At 35.8% G+C, this 25,094-nt stretch overlaps 1 protein-coding gene across 1 annotated transcript; it reads left to right on the forward strand.

The window, feature by feature from the left end:
- Positions 1-455: 455 nt before the first annotated feature.
- LOC130944769 (polyamine oxidase 1) lies at positions 456-24,275 on the forward strand. The gene is made up of 10 exons (XM_057873281.1): positions 456-601; positions 754-1,003; positions 1,241-1,369; positions 1,521-1,582; positions 1,918-2,072; positions 16,464-16,607; positions 18,989-19,138; positions 21,196-21,450; positions 22,817-22,898; positions 23,287-24,275. The coding sequence occupies exons 1-10, from the start codon at positions 550-552 to the stop codon at positions 23,523-23,525; spliced, it is 1,518 nt and encodes a 505-aa protein (XP_057729264.1). The 5' UTR covers positions 456-549; the 3' UTR covers positions 23,526-24,275.
- The last annotated feature ends 819 nt before the right edge of the window (positions 24,276-25,094 follow it).

Raw genomic sequence — 25,094 nt, forward strand, 5'->3', positions numbered from 1 at the left:
GAGGACATCGTCACAAGGACGAACTATATCAAAGAAGGCCAAGCTGATCTATACAAGAACATATATTTTATCTAAAAAAAGTTTTACTTTTGTTATTAAAAGATTAATAAAATAAAAGTAAGAATAGATAAACAAAAATTCCTTTTATATAAAAAACAAAGGTATATAATAAAAGTATAAAAAAATAAAAAAATAAAAAAATTTAGAGACCAGCAATTTTTATATATTTTGACTAGCACTTAACCATTAAAATAAAAGTGACTGATTTCCTACCTTTAAATATAATCTCACACTATTAAAAATATTATTAATGACTAATTAATAGTTATAAAACATCAAAATTACTATCCCTAACATTCCTCTAAAAAAAAATATAAACAATGGGGTCCATCAAAGGAAAAAGAAAAAGGAAAAACAAAACTATATAACCCAACTCCCGCGAATTTTCTGAGCTCGTGCGAAACGAAAACGCAAATCACATACTCCCTGCTCTCCTTCTCTCTTCTCTCTCTCATAGTGTACATTTCTCTCCCTCTGTGACACGCATTCATGGATTCCCCTTCTCGCTCCTCCGTCATCATTGTTGGAGCCGGTATCTCTGGTGAGTCCAAACGCCACCGTTTCATTCCCTCACACAACCTCACTATTCTTCAATAATCAGAACATCACCGTTATTTTCGCTCTCAAGGAATCTCATTGTTCCTTTTCTCTCCTCTTCTTCTTGGATTAACCTTTTTATCCATTTTCCAAAAGGTATCTCCGCATCGAAGGTTCTGGCCGAGAAAGGCGTCGACGACATCATCATACTCGAGGCCTCTGACAGAATCGGTGGTAGGATCCGCAAAGAGCAATTCGGCGGCGTATCGGTGGAGCTCGGCGCAGGCTGGATTGCCGGCGTCGGCGGCCGCGAGTCCAATCCTGTTTGGGAACTCGCCACCGAAGCCGGTCTACGAACCTGCCTCTCCGATTACAGCAATGCTCGTTACAACATCTACGATCGCAGGTTCAAAAACAATTACAAAATAATTATCACTACCTTCTCACAGAATTTAAATATTTTCTACTGTTTTTAATTCAATAGAGTTTCAATACTTCATGCCTTAGCAAATTGCAAACGCTCCGCTGTGTTCGGCGTCGTTTTGTTCGTCGGTTTGGTCGGTGATTAATTGATTATTGCTGTTCCTCTGTTTTCTTGGGGCTTCGTTTTATAACTGATATAGTTTGCGTTGGCGAGTTGCAGCGGCAAGATCTTCCCGAGTGGAATCGCTGCTGATTCGTACAAAAGAGCGGTTGACTCAGCGATTCAGAAGCTTCGGAACCTGGAGGACGGACATGATGATGTTACTAGAAAGATAATGGAACCGCCTTCGTAAGTGCCACTTGAAACGACGTCATTTTCAACCGCACCTAACGATTTCGTAACGTGTTGTGTGCTATGACCAAATGTTATAATCAGTCCTTCAGTTATTATTATTATATTATTATTTTAATTTTAATTTTTTTTTCGGGTGTATGTTTAGGACGCCGAAGACGCCAATAGAATTGGCTATTGATTTCATCCTCCATGATTTTGAAATGGCAGGTGCGTTAATTTTTATTATCCTATCACTTATTAATTTCACGGTAGAGTTAGTTTTTTCACTGTTAATTTGTGCTTCCTTCCACGAAATAAAGGAAATGAAGTTTATTGTTCACACGTCTGATTTTTCTTTTTGAAGTTTCCTAATCCAATGCTAATCATTAGTTCCAGCTCAGCTCATATGAAAAAGAAATAAGGACCTTTTCAATTACCCCCGTGATATGTTACTCATGCTTCAATTTCCTGGAATTGTTATACTATCACTTTTCTTTTTCTTATATTTTTTCCCCTCCAACTGTGTTATTAGATGGTCTAAAATTAGATTTATTGGGATGCAGAAGTGGAACCAATTTCCACCTACGTAGACTTCGGTGAAAGAGAATTTCTAGTTGCAGATCAAAGAGGGTACGATTGCTTGCTCTATAAAATGGCTGAAAGTTTTCTCTTCACTTCTGAGGGCAGAATCTTAGACAGTCGTCTTCAATTAAATAAGGTACTTACATTTATACAGTCTGTTTCTTTCTTTAGATTTTATTGTAGCTTTTTTGCCATTTGGTGATGGGAGTGGCTGTACCCTTCTGAATTCTGAAAAAATCTCTATTTGTATGCTTCTGCAGTCAGTTTTCTGCTTTTTATATATAACTTTTTTATAAAAAGAAAAAGACAAAAACTTTGTTTAATTTAAATTATTTTATAAAAAGTATTAAAGAATTATCATAATTTATTATTTTTATTTATTATTTTTAGTTATTATTTAATTTTTTTAGTTTAATAATTTAATAATATATTTTAATTTATATTTTTAAATATTAATAATTAATAAATAAAAATAATAAATTCTGACCATTGCGATTTGGTTGTCTGTTACATGTGCTCAATTGTCCTAGGAGTATGCAGAAAATGACTTTTCGGAACTGTTTCAGTTTTTGTTTTCCTGTGTGACTGCCTATGTATATATAAGAAAAATGTTAATTCATTAATATTTTTAACGAAAAAATTAGAAGTTAGTATTAATTTAAATATAAGATAAATATAAAAATATTAGTCAATTAGTATTTTTAGAGAATATCATATGCATTTAGTTTTTTAGAATTTAGTTAAAAATATTTAAAGATATTTGTTTAGACGACGACGACAATAATAATAATAATAATATTCAATGTGTTCAGACTTCAGAGTATCAAAAACATTTTATTTATCAGATTGTACTGAGTTTGATAAATTGGAAGAGAATATGTATGTTTAACATTTTTTTACATACAAAAAATATATACATATTATTTTATATATATATATATATATAATTTTTCTTTTTTAATATTATTTTTTATCATCTCTTGCTATGTTAAGTAGTTATGGTGTCAAATCTATCACTAACTTTTTTCGTGGAGCTTTCATCACTTTAGTACTTTCTGCCACAAATAATTATAATGTGGCTTTTCAGTTTTATTGCAAATAAATTTAATCCATATTTGATTTTTTGGTCTGTGAACATTTAAATCCTAAAAATTTAAAAATATATTTAAGTCTCTGGTCTCTTTAAAATCTAACCACATCAATTTTTGGGTTTAAATTATTCTATTTTAAAAACTCTCATGTGTGCATCTATATCAATCAGGTCAGTACAACGAGAGTCATGTTTGATTTTTTTATTAGGTCTGACAGACCCAAGTGAACATGAAGAATTGATATATCCAAATTTTGAAAAAGTGAGATACTTAAATGTATTTTCAAATTATCGAAAATTTAAATATTCGCAAAACAAAAGATCAAAAACCTATTTATTTTTTTTAAATCGTTATTCATAAAGTTTTTGAATGTCAAAGCAGCTGAATTTATATTAATGAGTTATTTTCTAGAGGATGAAAATAGAATTAAAGGTTTCACTAAAAAGTATTTTAAGCAACATCCTTAATTTTTTAATAAGTATTTTTAAATATTTTTATTAGTAAAATCTTTACCTTTTTCTCTTCTAAAAAATACTTCTCAAGAAACACAAATTTATTGAACATTTATTAAGGGGTATTATTACAAATTGAAAATTTTATAGAAAATAAATTATTAAAATTTTAAATTTTCTATGTTTTAATACATTGGAAAGATATTTCAGTATTTTTTGTTTTTAAAATTTTGTGAAGAAACAAAAAAAATTAGCAAAACAATACAATCATATTTTATGTTTTTACTTTTTTATTTTTCTTTCACAAAATTTTAAAAACAAAAACATTAAAAATAAAAATAGAAAATAAAAACACAATTCACTTTCATTCTATTATTCAATGTACATAAGGCATTAGGTAACTAAATAAAAAAAGTAAACCTTGTTGAAGAAAGAAAAATTAATTTTATCCATTTAAAATTATTAAATATTTTATAATTTTATTTTATAATAAAAATTGTATTTTTAGCAAAATAATCTCCAGATGATTTGCTATCAGTCACTGAGCAATAATTTGTGTTTTTAATCATTGTTTGTTTTATTAGTCATGATAAAAAACATTTTTACTCCTATTTGCTCATTGTTTACTTTTCTAAATTCATTGTAGTCTAGTTAGTCCGTAAAATAGTGCTCCATAAAATATTAATCAGTTCCTCTATTTTGCACGTTGGAAACTAAATATCCCGCTTAATTTGAGTGATTTTTTTACAGGTTTATCTATTTTGTGTTTCAAGGACATATGTTAAGTTTATAAATTGAATTTTTTTTAAAAAATATAAAAAATTTAAATTTTTAATATATTTATTTTATATTTTTTAAATAAAATATTTAAAATTTTTTGTTAATAATAAATTTATCATGTATTTTAAGAACACATGTTAGCTATTTTTTAATTATAGATGTCTCAAATCATTAATAATATGAAAAAAAGTTGTTCATACCCTGACCCAATGATAAGGGCCCAGGTCCAACCGAAAGGCCTAATCCAGCAGGATAAGCCTTACAAAATACCGACTTCCACATAAGAAGTCGGTGTCAACCACGACTTGGTATGAAGAGGTCGGATGTGAGATCCGTTGGCAGATAAATACTCATTCAAATGAGTAACCGCCCCTAAAATCTCTCTAACCGCCTCATGAAGCCATATCTTAACCTCCCCAAGATAATGGGGACGGTTACCACCCTAAAGATACGGCACTACACCAACGGTGGTTATTGGCTCACCTCTATAAATACACTGACATCCCCTCAGGTATCCCTAAGTCCAATACTCTCTAAGACCTGCTTACACCCTTGCTAACTTAGGCATCGGAGTGTCTTTGCAGGTACCACCCTCCCATTCACACGCGAGCACAAGTCGGGCGGAGCCTCCCGAGTTGCGGACCTACCTGGAGTCCTCCTCCATCACTCACTTGGGCCGCCAAACGCCATCCATTGGACTAATCTCCGGTTACCTACCGTAACATTGGCGCCGTTGCCGGGGACCCGCGAGATCATCCCTCGATGGCAGAAAGATCCCATGAAGAAGGTCATGTCGAAACGGACTCTGAGCAAGGGAATCTAGACATGGGCAATGACAATGAAGACACAGCCCAACATCAAGACAATGATCAACACAGAGAGGGTACCTCCGGAGTAAAGAATCCGAAGGTAAATTCCTCAGATGGGCGTGAATCAGAAAAAGGCGGGCCAGCTCACGTAGCTGAACTAATGGGATTGGTCCATAGCCGCCTGGAGCAATTGGAACAAGAACGGGAGAGGCAAAAGGAAACCGAAAGGTACCTTAAAGAAGAGATGGAACGGCGAAAAGAGTTAGAAAGAAAACTCTTGCAGCTAGAATCCTCTCTCAAGAACTCCCGCGATGAAGGAGAAGATCAACTCCCAGGCGGAGAAGATCCCTTCAGCGAGGACATAATGAGGGCAAAAGTTCCAAGGAACTTCAAAAGCCCTGATATGGACCTCTATGATGGAACTACGGATCCAAAGCATCATCTTAGCAATTTTAAAAGTCGGATGTATCTGGCTGACGCCTCCGATGCTACGAGATGCAAGGCTTTCCCAACCACTTTATCGAAAGCGGCGATGAAGTGGTTCGATAGCCTTCCCCCAAGATCCATCACTAGTTTTGAAGACCTCTCGAGGAAATTCTTGATGAGGTTCTCAATCCAAAAAGATAAGGTAAAACATGCACCGAGCCTCCTGGGAATAAAACAAGAGGTCGGAGAGTCTTTACGAGCCTATATGGAAAGGTTCAACAAGGCATGTTTAGAGATCCAAGACCTGCCCACAGAGGCAGTGATAATGGGGTTAGTCAACGGACTCAGAGAAGGCCCTTTCTCACAGTCCATATCTAAAAGACACCCCGTTTCTCTAAGTGATGTACAAGAAAGGGCCGAGAAGTACATCAACATGGAAGAGAATGCCAAATTAAGAGACCTAAGTTCACGACCTGGACCTACTTCCTCCTCTAGGGAGAGGGAAAGGGAAGTCAGGAAGAAGGAAGAACCCGGTCTCGAAAGGCCCAGAAAGTATCACTCTTATACTCCTCTAAAGACTTCTATAGTGGATGTATACAGAGAGATCTGCAACACTGAAAGGCTGCCACCCCCAAGACCTATTAAAAACAAAAAAGGGGGAAGTCGCAGCGAGTATTGTGAGTACCATAAAATATATGGTCACTCCACCAACGACTGTTACGACCTCAAAATGTGATAGAAAAGCTGGCTAGAGAAGGCCGGCTTGACAGATATCTCATGGAGAGGTCGGACATCCACGGAAAGAGAAAGCGGGATGACATGGACAGGAGAGATCCGCCACCACAAACCCCAGAGAGGCATATCCACATGATCTCAGGAGGATTTGCGGGAGGTGGGATCACCAAATCTTCTCGCAAAAGACATCTCAAAAGAGTCTATCAGGTCGGGGATGAGACACCCGACCTCCCCACTATCTCATTCACGAAAGAAGATGGGCAAGGGATAATCCCCGGGCATGATGACCCCGTGGTGATAACTATGATCCTAGCCAACGCCCATCTCCACAGAACCCTAGTAGACCAAGGAAGCTCGGCGGACATCCTTTTCAAGCCCGCCTTCGACAAACTAGGGTTAGATGAAAAAGAGTTGAGAGCTTACCCCGACACCCTATACGGGTTGGGGGATACGCCAATAAAACCACTGGGATTTTTGCCCCTTCACACAACTTTCGGAAAAGGGGAAAAATCGAGGACTTTGAACATAGATTTCATAGTCATCGATGAAGGGTCAACCTACAATGCCTTAATTGGCAGGACTACCCTTAATCGACTAGGAGCAGTGGTATCAACTCCTCACCTCTGCATGAAATTCCCGACTCCAGGAGGAATAGCAACGGTGAGAGGAGATCAAAAATTGGCAAGGAAGTGCTATAACGAAAGCCTAAATCTGAGAGGAAAGGGCAAAGAAGTCCACACCATAGAGCTGGGCGGCACAAGGACAAGAGAAGAGCTACGACCCCAGCCGGGTGGAAAAACCGAGGAGATACAAGTCGGTAAAGAGGAAGGAAAAACGACTTACATAGGAGCCAACCTAGGGGAAACCCTGAAACAAAGGTTGGGTGAACTCCTAAAAGCTAATTCCGACCTCTTCGCCTGGAAGGCTTCCGACATGCCCGGGATTGATCCCGAGCTCATGTCTCACAGGCTCTCGGTTTACCCAGGGTCCCGACCTGTACAGCAAAGAAGACGCAAGCTCGGCCCAGAGAGGGCCTCCATAGTAGAAGAGCAAGTACAGGCGCTCCTGAAAGCCGGCTTTATCAGAGAGGTCAAATACCCAACATGGCTAGCCAATGTAGTGCTAGTCAAAAAACAAAACGGTAAATGGAGGATGTGCGTCGACTATACCGACCTGAATAAGGCCTGTCCTAAGGACCCTTATCCCTTACCAAGTATTGATACCCTGGTAGACTCCAGCTCATGGTACCAATACCTATCATTCATGGACGCCTACTCGGGATATAACCAAATCCCGATGCATGAACCCGACCAAGAGAAAACATCGTTCATCACACCAAAAGCCAACTACTGCTACGTGGTCATGCCATTCGGATTGAAGAATGCAGGAGCTACGTACCAAAGGCTGATGAACAAAGTGTTTTCCCCCCACCTAGGGAGCCTAATGGAGGTATACGTCGACGACATGTTAGTAAAAACCAAGCAAGAAGTCGACCTCTTAACCGACCTCTCACAAGTTTTTGACACTATAAGGTTGCATGGGATGAGATTAAATCCCGCAAAATGCGCCTTTGCAGTAGAAGCAGGGAAATTTCTAGGCTTCATGCTAACACAAAGAGGGATTGAGGCCAATCCCGACAAGTGCAGAGCCATCCTAGAAATGAAGAGCCCGACTTGTTTAAGAGAGGTTCAACAGCTCAATGGCCGACTTGCAGCCCTCTCCAGATTTATGGCAGGATCGGCACTAAAATCCCTTCCATTATTCTCCCTGTTAAGGAAGGGATGCCAGTTTGAATAGACTCCGGAATGTGAGGAGGCGTTCCAAGAGTTCAAAAATTTCTTAAGCCAACCTCCTATCTTGACCCGACCAATACCGGGAAAAGACCTCGTCCTATACCTATCCGTTGCAAACAGGGCTGTCTCATCAGCCCTGATCACAGAAGACGAGGTCGGTCAACACCCGGTCTACTTTACCAGTAAGGTTCTACAAGGCCCTGAGCTAAGGTACCACAAACTGGAGAAGTTTGCTTATTCCTTAGTGATAGCCTCACGAAGGCTACGACCTTACTTTCAGGCTCATACAATAAGAGTCTGTACAAACCAACCCATGAAGCAAATCCTCCAAAAGACGGATGTTGTAGGGAGAATGGTTCAATGGGCGATAGAACTCTCCGAGTTCGATTTGAGATACGAAACTCGGACTGCAATTAAAGCCCAATGCCTCGCCGACTTCATCGCGGAATACACAGGTGAACAAGAGGAAAAATCGACCACATGGGAACTCTATGTAGACGGATCCTCCAACAAGACAGGGAGCGGCGCAGGCATAATATTGGTAGATGAAAAAGGGACCCAGATAGAGGTCTCCTTAAAATTTGAATTTCCGGCTTTAAACAATCAGGCAGAATATGAAGCCTTGATTGCCGGATTAAAGTTAGCAGAAGAAGTTGGCGCTACAAAGGTGATGATCTACAGCGACTCACAAGTGGTGACTTCCCAAATAAGTGGAGAGTATCAGGCAAAAGACCCCAATATGAAGAAATACTTGGAAAAAACCTTGGAACACCTCGGGCGCTTTGCGGAAACCGAGGTCAAGCACATAACTCGGGATCTAAATAGCAGAGCTGACGCCCTATCCAAGTTAGCAAGTACCAAACCCGGAGGGAACAATAGAAGCCTGATCCAGGAAACCCTCCAAGAGCCCTCGGTATCAAAAACAGAGGATCAACAAAAGGTACTTGAGGTAGTCGGCCTAAATCTCGGATGGATGAATCCCCTAGTCGAATACCTAAAATTCGACATCCTCCCCAAAGAGGAGAAAGAGGCTAAAAAGATCCGAAGGGAAGCACAACATTATACATTGGTGAGAAATGTCCTTTACAGAAGAGGGATATCAACACCATTGCTGAAGTGTGTACCGACCTCAAGAACCACCGAGGTGTTGGAGGAAGTACATAGTGGAATCTGCGGAAATCACCTCGGAGCAAGGTCACTGGCCAGAAAAGTGATCCGAGCAGGATTCTATTGGCCGACCTTGCAGAAAGATGCAACCGACTTTGTGAAAAAATGCCAACCGTGTCAGATGCATGCAAATTTCCACGTGGCTCCCCCAGAAGAGCTTATCAGTATAACTTCCCCTTGGCCTTTCGCAAAATGGGGAATGGATTTGTTAGGTCCTTTTCCCCAAGCACCCGGGCAAGTCAAATACTTGATCGTGGGAATAGATTACTTCACAAAGTGGATAGAAGCAGAACCACTAGCTACTATCACCGCTCAAAGAAGTCGCAGGTTCCTCTACAAAAACATTATCACAAGGTATGGAATACCTTATTCCATCACCACAGATAATGGGACCCAGTTCACCGACGCCTCCTTCAGAAGTTTTGTAGCCAGTATGAAAATCAAACATCAATTCACCTCGGTAGAACACCCACAAGCCAACGGGCAAGCCGAGGCAGCCAACAAAGTCATACTGGCAGGACTGAAGAAGAGATTACAGGAAGCAAAGGGAGCTTGGGCTGACGAGCTCCCCTAAGTGCTATGGGCTTATAGGACGACCCCCCAATCCGCCACAGGAGAAACACCCTTCCGGCTAGTCTACGGCGTAGAAGCCATGATTCCTATAGAAATCAGTGAGCAAAGCCCAAGGGTAATTCTCCATGATGAGGTCGGAAATGTACAGGGGCACAAAGAGGAGCTCGACTTGCTCCCCGAAGTCCGAGAGAACGCCCAGATAAGAGAAGCGGCATTAAAGCAAAGGATGACTACCAGATACAACAAGAAAGTCATTCGAAGAACATTCACAGTAGATGACCTGGTCCTAATTAGAAACGACATTGGGGTCAACAAATCAGGAGATGGAAAGCTCGCCGCAAATTGGAAAGGGCCATACAAAATCAAGGAAGTATTAGGGAAAGGTTATTATAAAGTAACCGACCTGGATGGCACTGAGTTACCAAGGTCGTGGCATGCTTGTAATATGAAAAGGTACTACAGTTAGAAGCGAACCCTACTCCCTGATGTACTCTTTTCCCAACTTCATGATTTTTTCCCAAAAAAAAGGGGTTTTTTCTGGAGAGGGGTTTTTAACGAGGCATCATAGTAGAGGCTAAGGGAAAATATACTGTCAAGACCCTTAGTAGTAAAAAGGTACCTTCCCGATTAATAAAGATCTTTTTTCATTCATAATATCTCTTATAATATCCTCCTTTATTTTTCTAAGTCTTTCTACGAAACGCACCGACTTAAGCTCGACAAAGCGTGAAAATCCCATGAACCGACCTAGATGGTTGTCAGGATAAAACGACGAGGTACAAGTCGGTGTAAAGAGGTTATACAAGTCGGTCGTAAAAGCTCGGGAACCAACCCGACTCATAAGTCGGAAAGAGATCCCGAGTAGGGAAACTTGGAAAACTTTGATCCACAGATCGGAGTATAACACCGAGTAGAAGAAAAACGCATCGCAAAAATAACCTAAGTCATAAAAACTCACTAGAGCAAAGTCGAGTATAAAGGATAACAAAAGAGATATGACAACCTGAAAAGTTTAAAGCTTACATACAAGCCTTTCCACGAAAAAGGCTCGAAAAAAATAATGCAAGCTAGCAGAAGGTTTTTCGAAAAGATCAAACATACTTCAAAATAGAAAAGCATGTGCACGCGCAAAGTAACTTAAACCCTTATCCAAAAAAGGGCACCTACTTCGATTAGAAAACCCTTATCCAAAAAAGGGCACCTACTTCGATTAGAAAACCCTTATCCAAAAAGGGCATTTATTTTGTTTAAAACCCTTATCCAAAAAAGGGCAACAAACAGAATATTTTGTTTACGGCCTTGAAAGGCCAGAAGCAAATTGTTCACAACCACCAGCAAATAAATAGAAGTTTAAAAAAGGGGGGGACCCACAGGCCGGGCCCCCATATAGCCACAAAAATAAAAAAGTCACTTCTTGGACGGAGTAGAGGAATCACCACCACCAGGAGGAACATCACCAGGACCGGGAGGAGGAGCCAAAGAGGAAGTCGGAGCAAGGGTTGAAGAACTCGGTGGATCTGTGGAATGAGGAGGAGACTCTATAATCCTCTGCCCCCGAGTCTTTAGGTCTGACTCGGAAAGGACCTCGGGAGCAGGAGGATCAACGATGGCGCCATCAATCACCACTTTGTCAGGATGTAATGGAGAAAGATCCAAGTCGGGGGCTATAACCCTGACCTGCTCCAGGAAAATTCTCCAAGACTCCTCGGCGGCATCGGCGATGGAGTCCTCCAAGTCAGCATAGGCATTCCGAGAGTTCAACAAATCCTTCTTCACCTCCACCATATCTTTAAATAGGCTTTGGTAACTCTCCTGGGCTGCCTTCCTTAGGTTTACCTCCATAGTGCATTGGGCTCGCAGCTGGCTCTCCTTCCCCCGGAGGTCATCTCTCTCCTTCCTCAACTTATCCATCTCCTCCTTCAACTCCTTTTGATGTTTTTCAAATAAAAGAAGCCTCTCCTCTAGCTCCTCAACCTTTGAGGAAGTCCCCAAGGAACTGAGAGGAGTCTTCTCAAACATATCCAAAAGTTTGCCACAAACTCCCGCCGTCCTAAAACTTTCTTCGGCCAGAGTGGCAAGGTGTTTCCGAACAGAAACATCATCCATGTTTATGAGAGGATAGATGTTCTTTCGGACGAATGCAAAAGCATCCGCCTTAACCCCACCTTCCCAAGAAGGGCCAGACTCTGAAGTCTTGCGCTTCTTCTTCTCTGGCTCGGAAAGTAGTGGGACAGAAGGGAGTGGTCGAGTCAAACTTGAGGAGGAAGAGATGATAAGAGGTTGAGGGGGAGTACCCACATTTCTAGGAGGAGGAGGAGGAGGAGAGACGACCGCCTTGGAACCCCCGGACCTGGCCCGGGACTTTGCCTTGGCTTCCTGCACCCGCTGGTAGGACTCTTGAGCATTTTTCTTTGCCATATCTACAAAAGGAACAACCAAGTTACAAGCCGGTAAAACACAAGTCGGTAAAATACAAGTCGGTAAAATGCAACTCGGAAACAAGAAATGCATGCACTACCTATGCAAGATTGAACAAATACCGACGTCCCCTGGAGGATTTTCCTCGTATCCAAGTATGGGGCCCTCCCCCATGCTTCTCGGAAAAACCCCACAATGGCCGCCTCCACCTCGTCTAGGTCATCTAGACCGATCTTTTCACAAGGGGTGGCCGGCAGCCAATAAAGGGGAAAGCGAGGGGAGGAATGCTCGTCCAGAAAAAAGGGGTGGTGACCCTCTACGGCTTGGACCTTGAAGAAGAAATTTTTGAAGTCGTGGAAAGATTCGTCGAAAAGGGTGAAAATCCTCCGACCTTGAATGGCTCGGAAAGATACCCATTGTTGTTTGTTGTTTAGCCCACTAAAGGGCTTAGTCATATGGAAAAGATAAAGAAGATTCTCAAGGAAGTCGGAAAGTCCAGAGCGTGGCTTATAAACTGGTAAATCTTCAAAAAACCCCATGAATTAGGGTGGAGTTGAGTAGGGGCAACCTTACAGTGGTGCAAAACAGATACCTCGAAATCAGAGAAAGGAAGAAAAACACCCAAACGGGTGATCATACATTCATACATGAAGAAAAAATGAGGGGCCGCCTCATTAGCTCTCCCAAAACAGACCCGGTCTTCAAGACCCGGGATTATCAGCTCATATTTGGGCTCGTCCTCGTCCGAAGTACAGAGCCTATGATGAGTACGAAGGTGGGTGATGAACTCAGCGTCAACCAACGGTTCCTCCCCAAGGACCGTATCGTCAACCCACTGAGAAAGAATGTCTACAGAGGCCATTTTTTATAAAGAAGAAAGTGGCAGAAAACCTACAAAAAGAAAAAGAAAAAGAAAATAAAAAATACGGCCACTAAAGAAGAGAGATTCGAAACCAGAATCTACGGGTCAACCTACCTACTCGCAAAACATGCAAACATAAAGCATGGCATGAATAAAACAAAACTAACCTTTATCCGAAAATGGAGGTTGGAGAAGAACAGAAGTCTTCGAATGCAAGGATGCAGTACGAACAAGATAAGGAAAAAGTTTGAAAGATTGCAGAAACGGAAAATGGAAAAAGAGGGAAAGAATTTATAAAAAAGGATAAGGGGCATAATGGTAAAAAGCGAGGCAGTCATTAATGAGACTGCACCGTTACCAAAGCCCTCAATCCCTAAATGATCCCTCAACGGACACGACGCTTGAATTGACGTAACTGTCAGAAATCAAAGGTCGCGAAAATCACGTCGGTTTCCAAGATCCGTATTCTCTCAAACAAGTCGACTACGAACCCGAGTTGAATACTTGAACCCAAACTTTAAAGAAAATTTGGGCTCAAGTAGGGGCACTGTTCATACCCTGGCCCAATGATAAGGGCCCAGGTCCAACCGAAAGGCCTAATCCAGCAGGATAAGCCTTACAAAATACCGACTTCCACATAAGAAGTCGGTGTCAACCACGACTTGGTATGAAGAGGTCGGATGTGAGATCCGCTGGCAGATAAATACTCATTCAAATGAGTAACCGCCCCTAAAATCTCTCTAACCGCCTCATGAAGTCATATCTTAACCTCCCCAAGATAATGGGGACGGTTACCACCCTAAAGATACGGCACTACACCAACGGTGGTTATTGGCTCACCTCTATAAATACACTGACATCCCCTCAGGTATCCCTAAGTCCAATACTCTCTAAGACCTGCTTACACCCTTGCTAACTTAGGCATCGGAGTATCTTTGCAGGTACCACCCCCCCATTCACACGCGAGCACAAGTCGGGCGGAGCCTCCCGAGTTGCGGACCTACCTGGAGTCCTCCTCCATCACTCACTTGGGCCGCCAAACGCCATTCATTGGACTAATCTCCGGTTACCTACCGTAACAAAAGTATAATCAATTAATGAAAGTACAAAATAGAAAAAAAACATTAGGAAGTAGGCATAGACAAAAGAAATACGTAAAATTAAACACCAAAAATCAAAATAAAAAATTGATATTTTACGTGAAATTAAGAAAATAAAATAAATATATAAAATACAAAATCGTAATAAAATTTAAATGGTAAAATTGTCTTATTCAATAAAAAATTCATAAAAATGATTAATTTATTTAAAATTGTGATATCTAAACGAGCGCTGTCAATAAATTATAACTCAAATGACATAATTTTTCTATGCTCATTTAAAAAATCACATATTCAAGCCTCTCTATTTTGGGTTAAAAAAAAAAACAACCAACCGCCAGATATCCAAACCAACCCACATAAGAGAATAGAAAAACATCTGGTCATCAGATAATAATTATATCCGTACCAGCATTGACTGGTCAATTGTCAATCTAGAGAGTTTGGGAACCATATTTATGTTTGGGCTCCATTCTACTTTTTTAAAATCTATTTTACTCTAATATCTTATCTATCATTAATAATCCATAGCCTAACAGTTCAGCATTCAATTGGAGGCCACATTAAAATTCAAAAGTAGTAATGAAAGAAAAATTGACACAGCATATAATTAAATGTACAAAATTAGTTGTCTAAAAATAAAAAAAAATATTTTTGAGGTAGTTTGATTTTAAGATAATAGTAATCATTAATCAAATTTAATTTTGATTGACTGAAAATCATTATGATAAAAATATGTATAGACTATAATATAAAACTTTTTAATAAATTGAATTGAAAATATACGTAAAATTCTTTTACTTTTTATATCGATGTCTTGGGTTGTCTTTTATTTTAATTTTATGATTTTTTTAGGTAGTGTTTATTTTTAAATATTAAAATTAAAATTAAGAAATTAAGATTTAGTATTATATTTGTTAATTAAAGATAATTAAAATTAAAATTTTGTAATGTAAAATTTCAGTCTCTTTGATATATCTAAAAAATATGAACAAAAAAAATAAAATTCTTTGTATTTTAATATTTTTATTTTATTTCTATATTTATCTTAAATTAAATAAGATACTAAAACATAATTTAATTGTATACATTTTACACCAAAACTTAATTTAGTTTTAGTGTCCGGCTCTATATCTCTGTCTCTATCTCTCCATTTTCATTTTTTCTTCCAAATGCGCCTTACATCTCATAAATAAGTAGGTCCCTGAGTTCCAATTTCTGTTACCACCGCTACTATTTGAATTGACCCAATAGCAATAACCTAAGGTGATACGTCATTTCATCAGTAATAATGATATGGAAGGAGGGGGTGTTGTCAATATCTCCATTTATTATGCAATACCTCAATTGCTCAAAGATCAGAGACTAATTGACCTCGTTCTAACTGTTGTTGCGATTCTGGGTAAATTACTTCAATATGCTCAATATGCTCAGATTCCTTCAATTCGAAATAAATCATCCTTTAATTGATTACAATAATTGATTTCAATGTTTAAGTGGTTACTGTAAAGTTATTACTTTGGATGAATTCTCCATTTAAATTTTTGGGTATTTAATGTTTAAAGTATTTTTTAAAAAATACATATTTAACGTAGAATATTTTTATTGTGTTTTTAAATTATTTGAATGCATTTTTATGCATAGCAAAATTCAAGTATATTTTTGTTAGTGATAAAATTATTTGAGTACATTTTTAGTAGTTTATCCTCATTTTTATAACCTCTGTTAACAAAATCCTACTAATAATACATTAATAGGCATGTAAGCTGAGGTAGTGATAGTGTGTTTGGTTTGTCTTTGAACATCTCTCAACTTATATTAAGGTTGTTTCGAATAAATACAATTGTATTTAAATAATATTTAGTCAGTTTGATGTGCATTGAATTTCGTTTTAAACATATTTTTTATAAGAGCAACAATTTCTTGTTTGTCATTGTTAAAAATTACACTGAAATAATAATAATGATATATTTTGACATTTTATATTAAAGAATGGTATATCAATTTTTAGCTTTTACTTTCTTTTGGTGACTTTGTATTCCAACGTAATTTTGGTTAATATCATCCAAATAATATTCATGTTTTTCAGAATTACTTTTGGCAAAAAATATACAAACACAAATCACATTAATATTGATTCAGTTTTAACAAAATTAATTTTGCAAAAAACATACTCATATCAACCTTCCTTTACAAACGGTAATTCAAACACATTCGAATTTGTAAATTCAGTTGTCTTACAAAAATTGGGGTTTTTAATCATAACTTCAATATCATTTACTTTTGAGATGAAATGTGATCGTTTTCATGGATCTGCGCAGGTTGTCAGGGAACTGCAGCATTCGAGAACTGGCATTAGGGTGATAACAGAAGATGGTTGCGTTTACGAAGCTAATTACGTTATTCTGTCCGTTAGCATTGGCGTTCTCCAAAGTGATCTAATTTCCTTTAATCCACCTTTACCTGTAAGTCTTCTCTACATATTAGTCTCCTTTTCTTTGTTTTATATATTTGTCCTATTCTCAGTTCAGCTTGATGTGGAACTCAAGCATTGGTCTTTGAAAATATGTACATTGCTTTGCTTATCATACTGATGTCCTTTTATATATGGCATTAACAATCAGAAAGTCAAGCTAGTTCTTGTTCTTTATGATAACGCATTAACACATTTACAACATGGTCATATTGGTTTCTTCTTGGAAGTTCCTAAACTATCCTTCAAATAATATATATGTCTTTTTTAATCCCAAATTTGACGAGTTCAAAGATATTTTAATACAGTTATTATTTTTAACAAATTGATTAGTATCCAGGTAATAATTTTCTTTTCCTTTAAATTTTTTCCCTCTACAATAATAATTCAAACTTTTAATCTTTGTCCATATACTCTTTTATTGGTTGATTGATTGTTAAAACAAAGTTGATTTCCTAAAAAAATGTTTTACTTCTATCTCTATTTATTTATTAACTACAGTATATTAATATATTTCATACATTTCTAGAGAAGTATTATTTGCACAAAACTCTGGTTAATTATAATTTGAAATTTTAAAACCAAGAAAAAAAAGAAAAAGAAAGTGCTTCTAGTAATGTCAACCATGGTGGAAATGGAATCTCTAGGGTGTAGTTTGTTCATACAGGGGAGAGGTGGGAGTTTCCATTCTGTTTAACAGTGCGTGGCCCCACAGTCTTAAATATATCATTAAATTGGAAAACAAAAAATAATATAGGGATAGCTAGGTCTTGTGTTGTATTAAATTGAGCTCCCTTCTTGATAGCACCAGAGGATAGACTTTCGAGGTGTGTCTTCATATGTAAAAACCATGGATTGCATGATCCACGGTATTAGTGATCCACCACCGTCTTGTTGGTTGTTAGTAATGGTCTATTGTTAGCCCTCCTGGTTAGGTCAACACGTGGACAGAGGAAGGCGCCAGCTCGAATTTATGTAACTGTGAAAACAAGTCTCAGCACAATTTATAATTGAAAAAGTATAAGTAGATAATAAAAATAATAAATAATATGAATAATAAATATATGAGATATTTAATTTATTAAGTGTGCAGATAATTGTCATAATATTAAGATTTAAGTGGATAATTTAAGATGTATATTTTTATTTTATTGTTCTAATTTTAGAACTCACTATTCACATTATTCACAAAAGTCATCGTCTACCTAGTCTTTTACAATTTACACATTTACACAAGTTAGTTATTAATATTTCGTATTAAAAATATAATACTGAGTTGCTGAGTTGAAGACGTTGAAGTGTTAATTAAAAATGTTAACTAATTAAATTAAAATTGTTATCTCTTAAGAATTTTTTCATTATGAAATTCATTCAGACTAGATGTTCAAATTTGTTAGTTAAATTTCACGAGCAATTATAATAAATTTTCAAACTTTCAATGAATTGATTTTCTTTATTAACTAACATGTATCATCTTGTTTTCTCTTCTGACTTGAAAATTGTTACTTCACCTATACTTATATATATTATTTAATTCGAATACCATTAGTACACTCTTTAACTACATATTTATATAAGTGCTACATATCGTAGTCTAGATAATGAATATGATTGTGTTCAGATTTGATACGAAGTTTGGTTTTGAACTTTTTATTTATATCTTAAATTCTTAACACTACTTGTTAACAAATTCTTATTTTATGCAAACCCTGACTAATTAGTAACTAAGTAGTAAGTTCGCCTTTGTGCAGTAATGCATGTTCTGTTTGTAGCTAAATTATAATGTTTATAATACTATGGTATATACATTTGAAATGTTGGAAAGATTAAAAAGTAAGGAGTTGATGACCCCATTAAAAAAGCCTTCTTGATGATTTTAACTTAGATCCATAACTAGTGCACTGTGTCAACTGGCATGGATTGAAACATTAGAAAATTTTCATCTGACATAAGCCTCACCAATTGTGGGTCCTATGAAAAAGAGGAAAAAGTATATGATTCTTTAGATAGAATAAAATCATTCCGGTACCATCATCCTTATCGATTCAACATACGACACAGTTGACCTTTCGTATGATTTAATAATACTATTGTGATTACTGACTTGCTGTCATACTATTGTGATTACTCTTTGCCAAATGCCTTTTGACTCATGTTTCTAACAAGATACATTGGAACACTATTGAGGTCATAAAATCTAAAATTTTAAAAGAATATGCTCATTCCTCGAGCTGGCTTATTGGTCCAAATGCATCTTCAATGTTATTATTATCATTATTATTATCTAATGCATTTTGGTTCTTCCTTGCTGTTGCTGATTCATATACTTACCTGCTTCAATGTGTCCATGATAAAATAAATAAATAATGGAAGAGGTGGAAAATGGAAGCCATAGAGAAATGTGATGTGATGGTGTACACTAAAATCTTTCTCAAGTTTTCGTATAAGTTCTGGCCAAGTGGACCCGAAAAGGAATTCTTCATATATGCTCACGAGCGACGAGGCTACTACACATTTTGGCAGGTTTTTTTTGTAACTTCCCTCATTGGATGCCAGTTTATGTTTTCATAATGTAATTTAATACTGTGTTTTGTTTTGCTCTCTGTTTTGTTTCTCATGTCAATGAAACTTGAAGCTATTGTCATCTAATCTACTGATTAGGATTAAGGTGAATAGATAACAAACTTTACAATATGTGTTCTATATGAAATAGTTTGCATATGAAATGCTTGCATTTAGAATATGTAATGACGAATGCTATGCTGTCAATTATACTTTCCATGAAAGTACTAGACTACTAGCCGCTTACCTAATCTTAGGGCCCTACTTGAACTCATGTATCTTGCTTTTGGATCATTCAAATTAAAGATTATAAACTAACTAAAACAATTGGCATATTGCTAAGGATTTATTTAACTAATACTCTGTTATAGTTTTATGTGCTTTACATGTGATCACATGGTTCATCTTCATTTTTAGTCAGCAATACTTGCAATTGTATTGATTTACAACGAAGTAGATTAAATAATGTCATTAAACTATACTTTCTATTTTAAAATAAGTGTTTCTTTCACTTTTTAAGTTCATTAAAAAAATTAAAATGTTGTCTGAATATATTAATTTTTTTAATAAATCCAAAAAATAAAAGAGACACTTGTTTTAAAATAGAGTATATCCTAAGCATACAAAACTGTAGTTTTGTTTTTCTGTTTGTAGTCAAATACTGGTTAGACATTAGTAATATTTATAATTTATAATACAATTATTATCTATAAAATGAAGCACTTTTAAATCCGAAGTAATTATCAATTGAACTTCAAAACATGTTTGTGATAACTTTCATTACCTTTTTGTCTAATCCTCTTGTCTGCCAATTCAGTATATTAATACTGATGGCCACAAGTGATAGAAACATCTCTTAAACAACTCTTTTGTTTAGAACAATAAACAACTCTTTTGTTCGATAGCGAAATAGCTTTAGTTCTATTGCGGGTCCCTGATTTGCGTAAGATGATCTAAGAATTTTATTTTATTCTTATTTTGCAGCTGTATTTTTACCCTTTTTCCTGCACATGATAACACACTTTTACTGCAACTATTTTCACTTGTCTTGTAATGGTTATATTATATTAAATTTATATCTTTCCTAACAAAGATATAATACATTTTTGCTTATTAGTGTTGATATTACATTAAATGGTTGTTTATCCTTCTACAACTTTTGTAGTGTTGGTATCTGTTTGTTTCTGCTGTCCATTTTAATTTGTTTTGTATGGGAACTATTCTATTTATGATTGGTTTCTTACTTAACGTGTCAAAATATTTCTAATGTATTCCTTGTTAATAATGCATTTCTCATCTGAAACCTTTTTCATAGAATGCTTAGTCAAAGTAAAGTGGTGATTTCGAACTACAATTCGGCTGAAGAATTTTTTTTTTGTAGATCAGAGCTTGTAAAACGTAAAAACACAAAACTTTTCTTTTGTTAAGAGGTAAAAGATGATTTATATAACCATCAAATTGATGAGCTATAGTAATTGGTATTGATGTCATGACTTGGTCACTAAGTCGGTATAGATGATCATTAAATTCGTCAGTCAAAACTCAAAATGAATGAGATAATATTAAGACAAACAAAGTTTAGTTATAACTCTTGTAGCATCATATGTCAGAATAAATATCTTGGAACATGCCATTTACTAGTAGTCTTATAATACAATCTTATGTTGAACTAGTGGATTATTTATGACGGTAAAAAGGGACTCTTGATCATATTTGGATTTTGGTACTCATTGTCAATATTCATCTTGTCTTTACCTGTGCAATGAGCATTGACTTTGGATCTTATTATATTAACTTAGGGGACGAATGAAAATAATTGGACTCAGAATCAGATTTATTTTACTTGTTTGACACGAGAACTAGAATAATTTTGAAATAACTTAGACAAATGAGTTGTCTGGCTCTTTGCTTACTCATCGAATCTTATACAGAATCAGACTAATTGTCTGGTTTAATTTCCTTGCGTACTAATCCTTAACATTTTTAACTTATTTGCTGATTTGTTGCTGTGTCACCAGCACATGGAGAACGCATATCCCGGTTCCAACATCTTAGTAGTGACGTTGACAAACGAGGAATCGAAACGTGTAGAAGCTCAATCTGATGAAGAGACTTTGATAGAAGCCATGGCTGTTATCAGGGATATGTTTGGTCCCAACATACCTGATGCCATTGATATACTTGTTCCCCGCTGGTGGAATAACAGGTTTCAGCGTGGCAGCTACAGCAACTATCCCATTATCTCAAATCTTAACGTCTTTCACAATATAAAGGTTGGTTTGTAGTATTTAGTTTTTCAAAAATGTTATGTGTATATTAAAATTATTTTTTAAATATATTTTTATATAAATATATGTATAGTTTAATTCATGTTTAATGTGTATTTTGTATTTCAATGAATTTTCTATATTTATAGCTAATTTTAATATATACTAACATGATTATTGATTTTTATATAGATAATTAATCGTTGTAATATTCTTCGGATAAATTACTATTTTTTATATATTATCGTATAAGCTTAATTGTATGTATATTTAAGATAGAATAAAGCTTTTTACATATTTTATTTAAATATAAATTATTATATTTGAATTAAATTATAGATAATAAAATTATCGAATTATTTTCATTTTCATAAAATTATAAAACTTGTCCAATATTTACGTGTTTAAAAACAATTATTTTATTTAAATTTTAACTATATGTTAAATTGGTTAAATGTATTATTATTTCTTGTGTTAAAATTGTGTAAAACATACATATTAAGCTGTTTGATTCATATAGCTGACCTCACTTAGTGGGATAAGGCTTTGTTGTTGTTGTTTTTGTATTTCTTGTGTTAAAATTGTGTAAAACATACATATTAAGCCATAATATATCAGAAGTGTAATTTATCCTTTAGATGGAAACTAAATGATTGCCTTTTCTACATTGAATGATTATGTGGTATTTTCCTTCGCAATGCATTATATTTGTCTTTGCATTTAAAATTTTGCACTGCAATTTATGGTAAGACAAAACAAAAGATGACTTAAAACTAACAGCTGGCAATTATAATTAAATTATCGCTCTTCATTACATTTTTGTGCCAGCTAGCTTATTGTCGTCGTAGTTTATAGTTCCTTGTGACACAAGTGACTTAATTTAGAGAGCATGAATTTAATATAATTTGTTCTTTGTTTGGTTTCATTGCTGATCAATCTTCCAAAAAATAATGAGAAAAGGAGGGCCAGATTAAAGTGACGTACCAAAATTTCCTTTGATGTTGCTTTATTTTAGGACTCCCTATTAATTTAATGAAAGTGGGAGGAGAATCCAAAACACATGTATATCGAAGTTTATTTAATCTTAATGAAATTATCCGTTGGAGGACATTCAATAAAAATCATAATGAAATCTGATTTAACATATGAAATCTTGAAAATCTTCGATGGTATTCCTTTTTGTTTTTTCGGTCAAGGCCCTTGTGGGGATGAGACCCATTGATATGTTGAGTTTTACTGTTGGGCTCAATATTCCAATTTTTGGATGTTTTGTATTCCATTTTTTATTCCATACAGATCAAAGTTCGAAAAGGTAACAAATAAAACTGTTTTGTCCCTTGACCCTTATATTGCTTCTTTGGGCATATTTCAGGCCCCAGTTGGTCGCGTTTTCTTCACAGGAGAGCACACAAGTGAAAGATTTAATGGCTACGTACATGGTGGTTACCTTGCAGGTGAGACATTTAAGCTAAATATTTGGGTGGCATCTCCTTTTTAACTCCAAATAGTGAGTTTCAAAATACATGGCTTCCTATCACAATTTTTAATTAAAAGTATGGTGCGCTCGGAATCAAGACAATGAAAATAAAGATATCGAATGACAAGAAAGTGTTTAATCTCTCATTAACTAATGTACATCACGTTAGTCTTACTCTATTTTACCATCTAAATGCCTTTTCACATATGCTAATGCATATTAGTTATTTTAGCTAGAGATCAATTTGATTCAATTGAAATTTGAGGACTAATATGTCTTGAATGATATGTAAAATTTGAAGGTTTTGATAAGTGATAACTCTAAGAACAATGGCTTAATCCTGCTGTTGAATTATGCTTTAACAGGTATTGATACCGGCAAAGCATTACTTGAAGAAATGTGGAATGAAAAGGAAAGAAAAAAAGAGAACCAATCCCTATTGTTAGAGCCTTTGTTAGCATTGACAGGGTCATTATCATTGTCTCAACCAGACACAGTGTCGAATATCCACAAATGCGATATTCCTACGCAGTTATATCTCAATGGCAACCTTGGGATCCCAGAGGCCATATGCAGCCCCAGAGGCCATATTATGACTGCATAGAGTTGTTGAGTATCACAATGTAGAATAAGACGACGACGAAAGAAGCATAACTAATAAGATTCATCCTGGCCTGGTGGGTATTGATTCAAATTCGGAGTCCCGTTCAAGCCCTTGGTGCCATGGGGTAGTCTAGATTAACAAAGTCTTCTATAAGCAGAAAAAAGAATGAAGAAGGAGCAAAAGTAAACGTAAAAATAGATTTAACCAAAAAAAAGAGGAACAATGTTGGTGGGCTAAAATTAGATTAACAAAAAAGAGTGCGCTGATCTCTCACTATATAGTTCATATGATATCAACGCTAATGGAGCATATTAGGGTATATTTTTTTAGAAATGTTAGAGAGTCATCAAAATTTGTTGTTTTTGGTCATTAATTAGCTATCAATGTTTAAAAATATGAGATAAAGTATGTTAGATTGTTAGACTAAAAAAATTGAGTTGATGGCCAAAATAATAAATTCTTATGACTCTACATTTCTCATATTTTTTTAAGGGAATTAATTGGTTTAGTTATTCTTGTGATTACTTTCTTCTTTTATGGCCAGAAGTAAAAAATATGTTGTAAGAATGCTGGCTTATATGTTGTATCCACTTATCGATTTTTAGCTAATAATTAATTGACGTTATTCAAAGGAAATAGGGGTGGCAACACTACCCGAACCCGCGGGTAATTACCCGCACCCGCACCGGAGCGGATTTTAGCGGGGCGGATTCTTGGGCGGGGCGGGGTCGGATTTAGGTTAAACCCGCCCCTACCCGCCCCGGTATATATAATAGATATATAAATATATATTTTTAATATATAATATATGTAATATATATAAAATAATTAGTAAAATGATTAATAAGATTGTATTATATTTAAATTTTTATTTTAATTTATGTTATGAATGTAAATAATGGTTATATAATTTTTAAAATTTTATTTTATTTTTTAGATTTAATAATTATTTGGGCGGGTAGGGGCAGGGCGGATTAGGGTTTAACATTTTACTACTTGCGGGTAAAAGCGGGGCGGATTCGATGCGGGTTTTTGTTGAGCGGGACGGGGTCGGGTAGAGCAAAAATCTGTTCTTACCCGCTCCGTTGCCACCCCTAAAAAGAAACGAGTACTTCATTTGTGTGACGAATAAAATGCAGAGTTTCGTAATTAATTGAGCTGAAAATATGTATAACAAGTATGAAATTTATGTATAACAAGTATGAAATTTATGTGCATATTTCATCATCAGCATGTTTTTTGTTAACTTAAATAAACAAACGATGAAATGATGTTTTTCCAAAAAGAATTAATAAATAAAATAAGATTTATGCTGATAATAAAAAGAGTAAATTACAAAAATACGTACACACGAAAAATATAAAAAGAATAAAAATATACTAAAATTTTTTAAAATAATCCAATATAAAAAAATGTTTAACAATTACAAACTGTCTTCTTTTATTTAATATTTAGTAGTTCGACACAAAATTACAATCATATATTTTGTTAGGGCTACATATGAATCGGATCGAATTGGATATAGGCTATAATTTTATTCGATCTGCACTGCATTCATCATTTCGGATC

This window comes from Arachis stenosperma, chromosome 8, assembly GCF_014773155.1.
Source record: "Arachis stenosperma cultivar V10309 chromosome 8, arast.V10309.gnm1.PFL2, whole genome shotgun sequence".
In the NCBI taxonomy this organism is placed as follows: Eukaryota; Viridiplantae; Streptophyta; class Magnoliopsida; order Fabales; family Fabaceae; genus Arachis; species Arachis stenosperma.

What these genes read in the sequence shown, in the direction of transcription:
- LOC130944769 (XM_057873281.1), top strand. Translation starts at nt 550, where the DNA reads ATGGATTCCCCTTCTCGCTCCTCCGTCATCATTGTTGGAGCCGGTATC. An exon ending in CCTTTAATCCACCTTTACCT is followed by an intron (nt 16,608 to 18,988) that starts GTAAGTCTTCTC and finishes AAATAATGGAAG; the next exon opens with AGGTGGAAAATGGAAGCCAT. An exon ending in ACATGGTGGTTACCTTGCAG is followed by an intron (nt 22,899 to 23,286) that starts GTGAGACATTTA and finishes ATGCTTTAACAG; the next exon opens with GTATTGATACCGGCAAAGCA.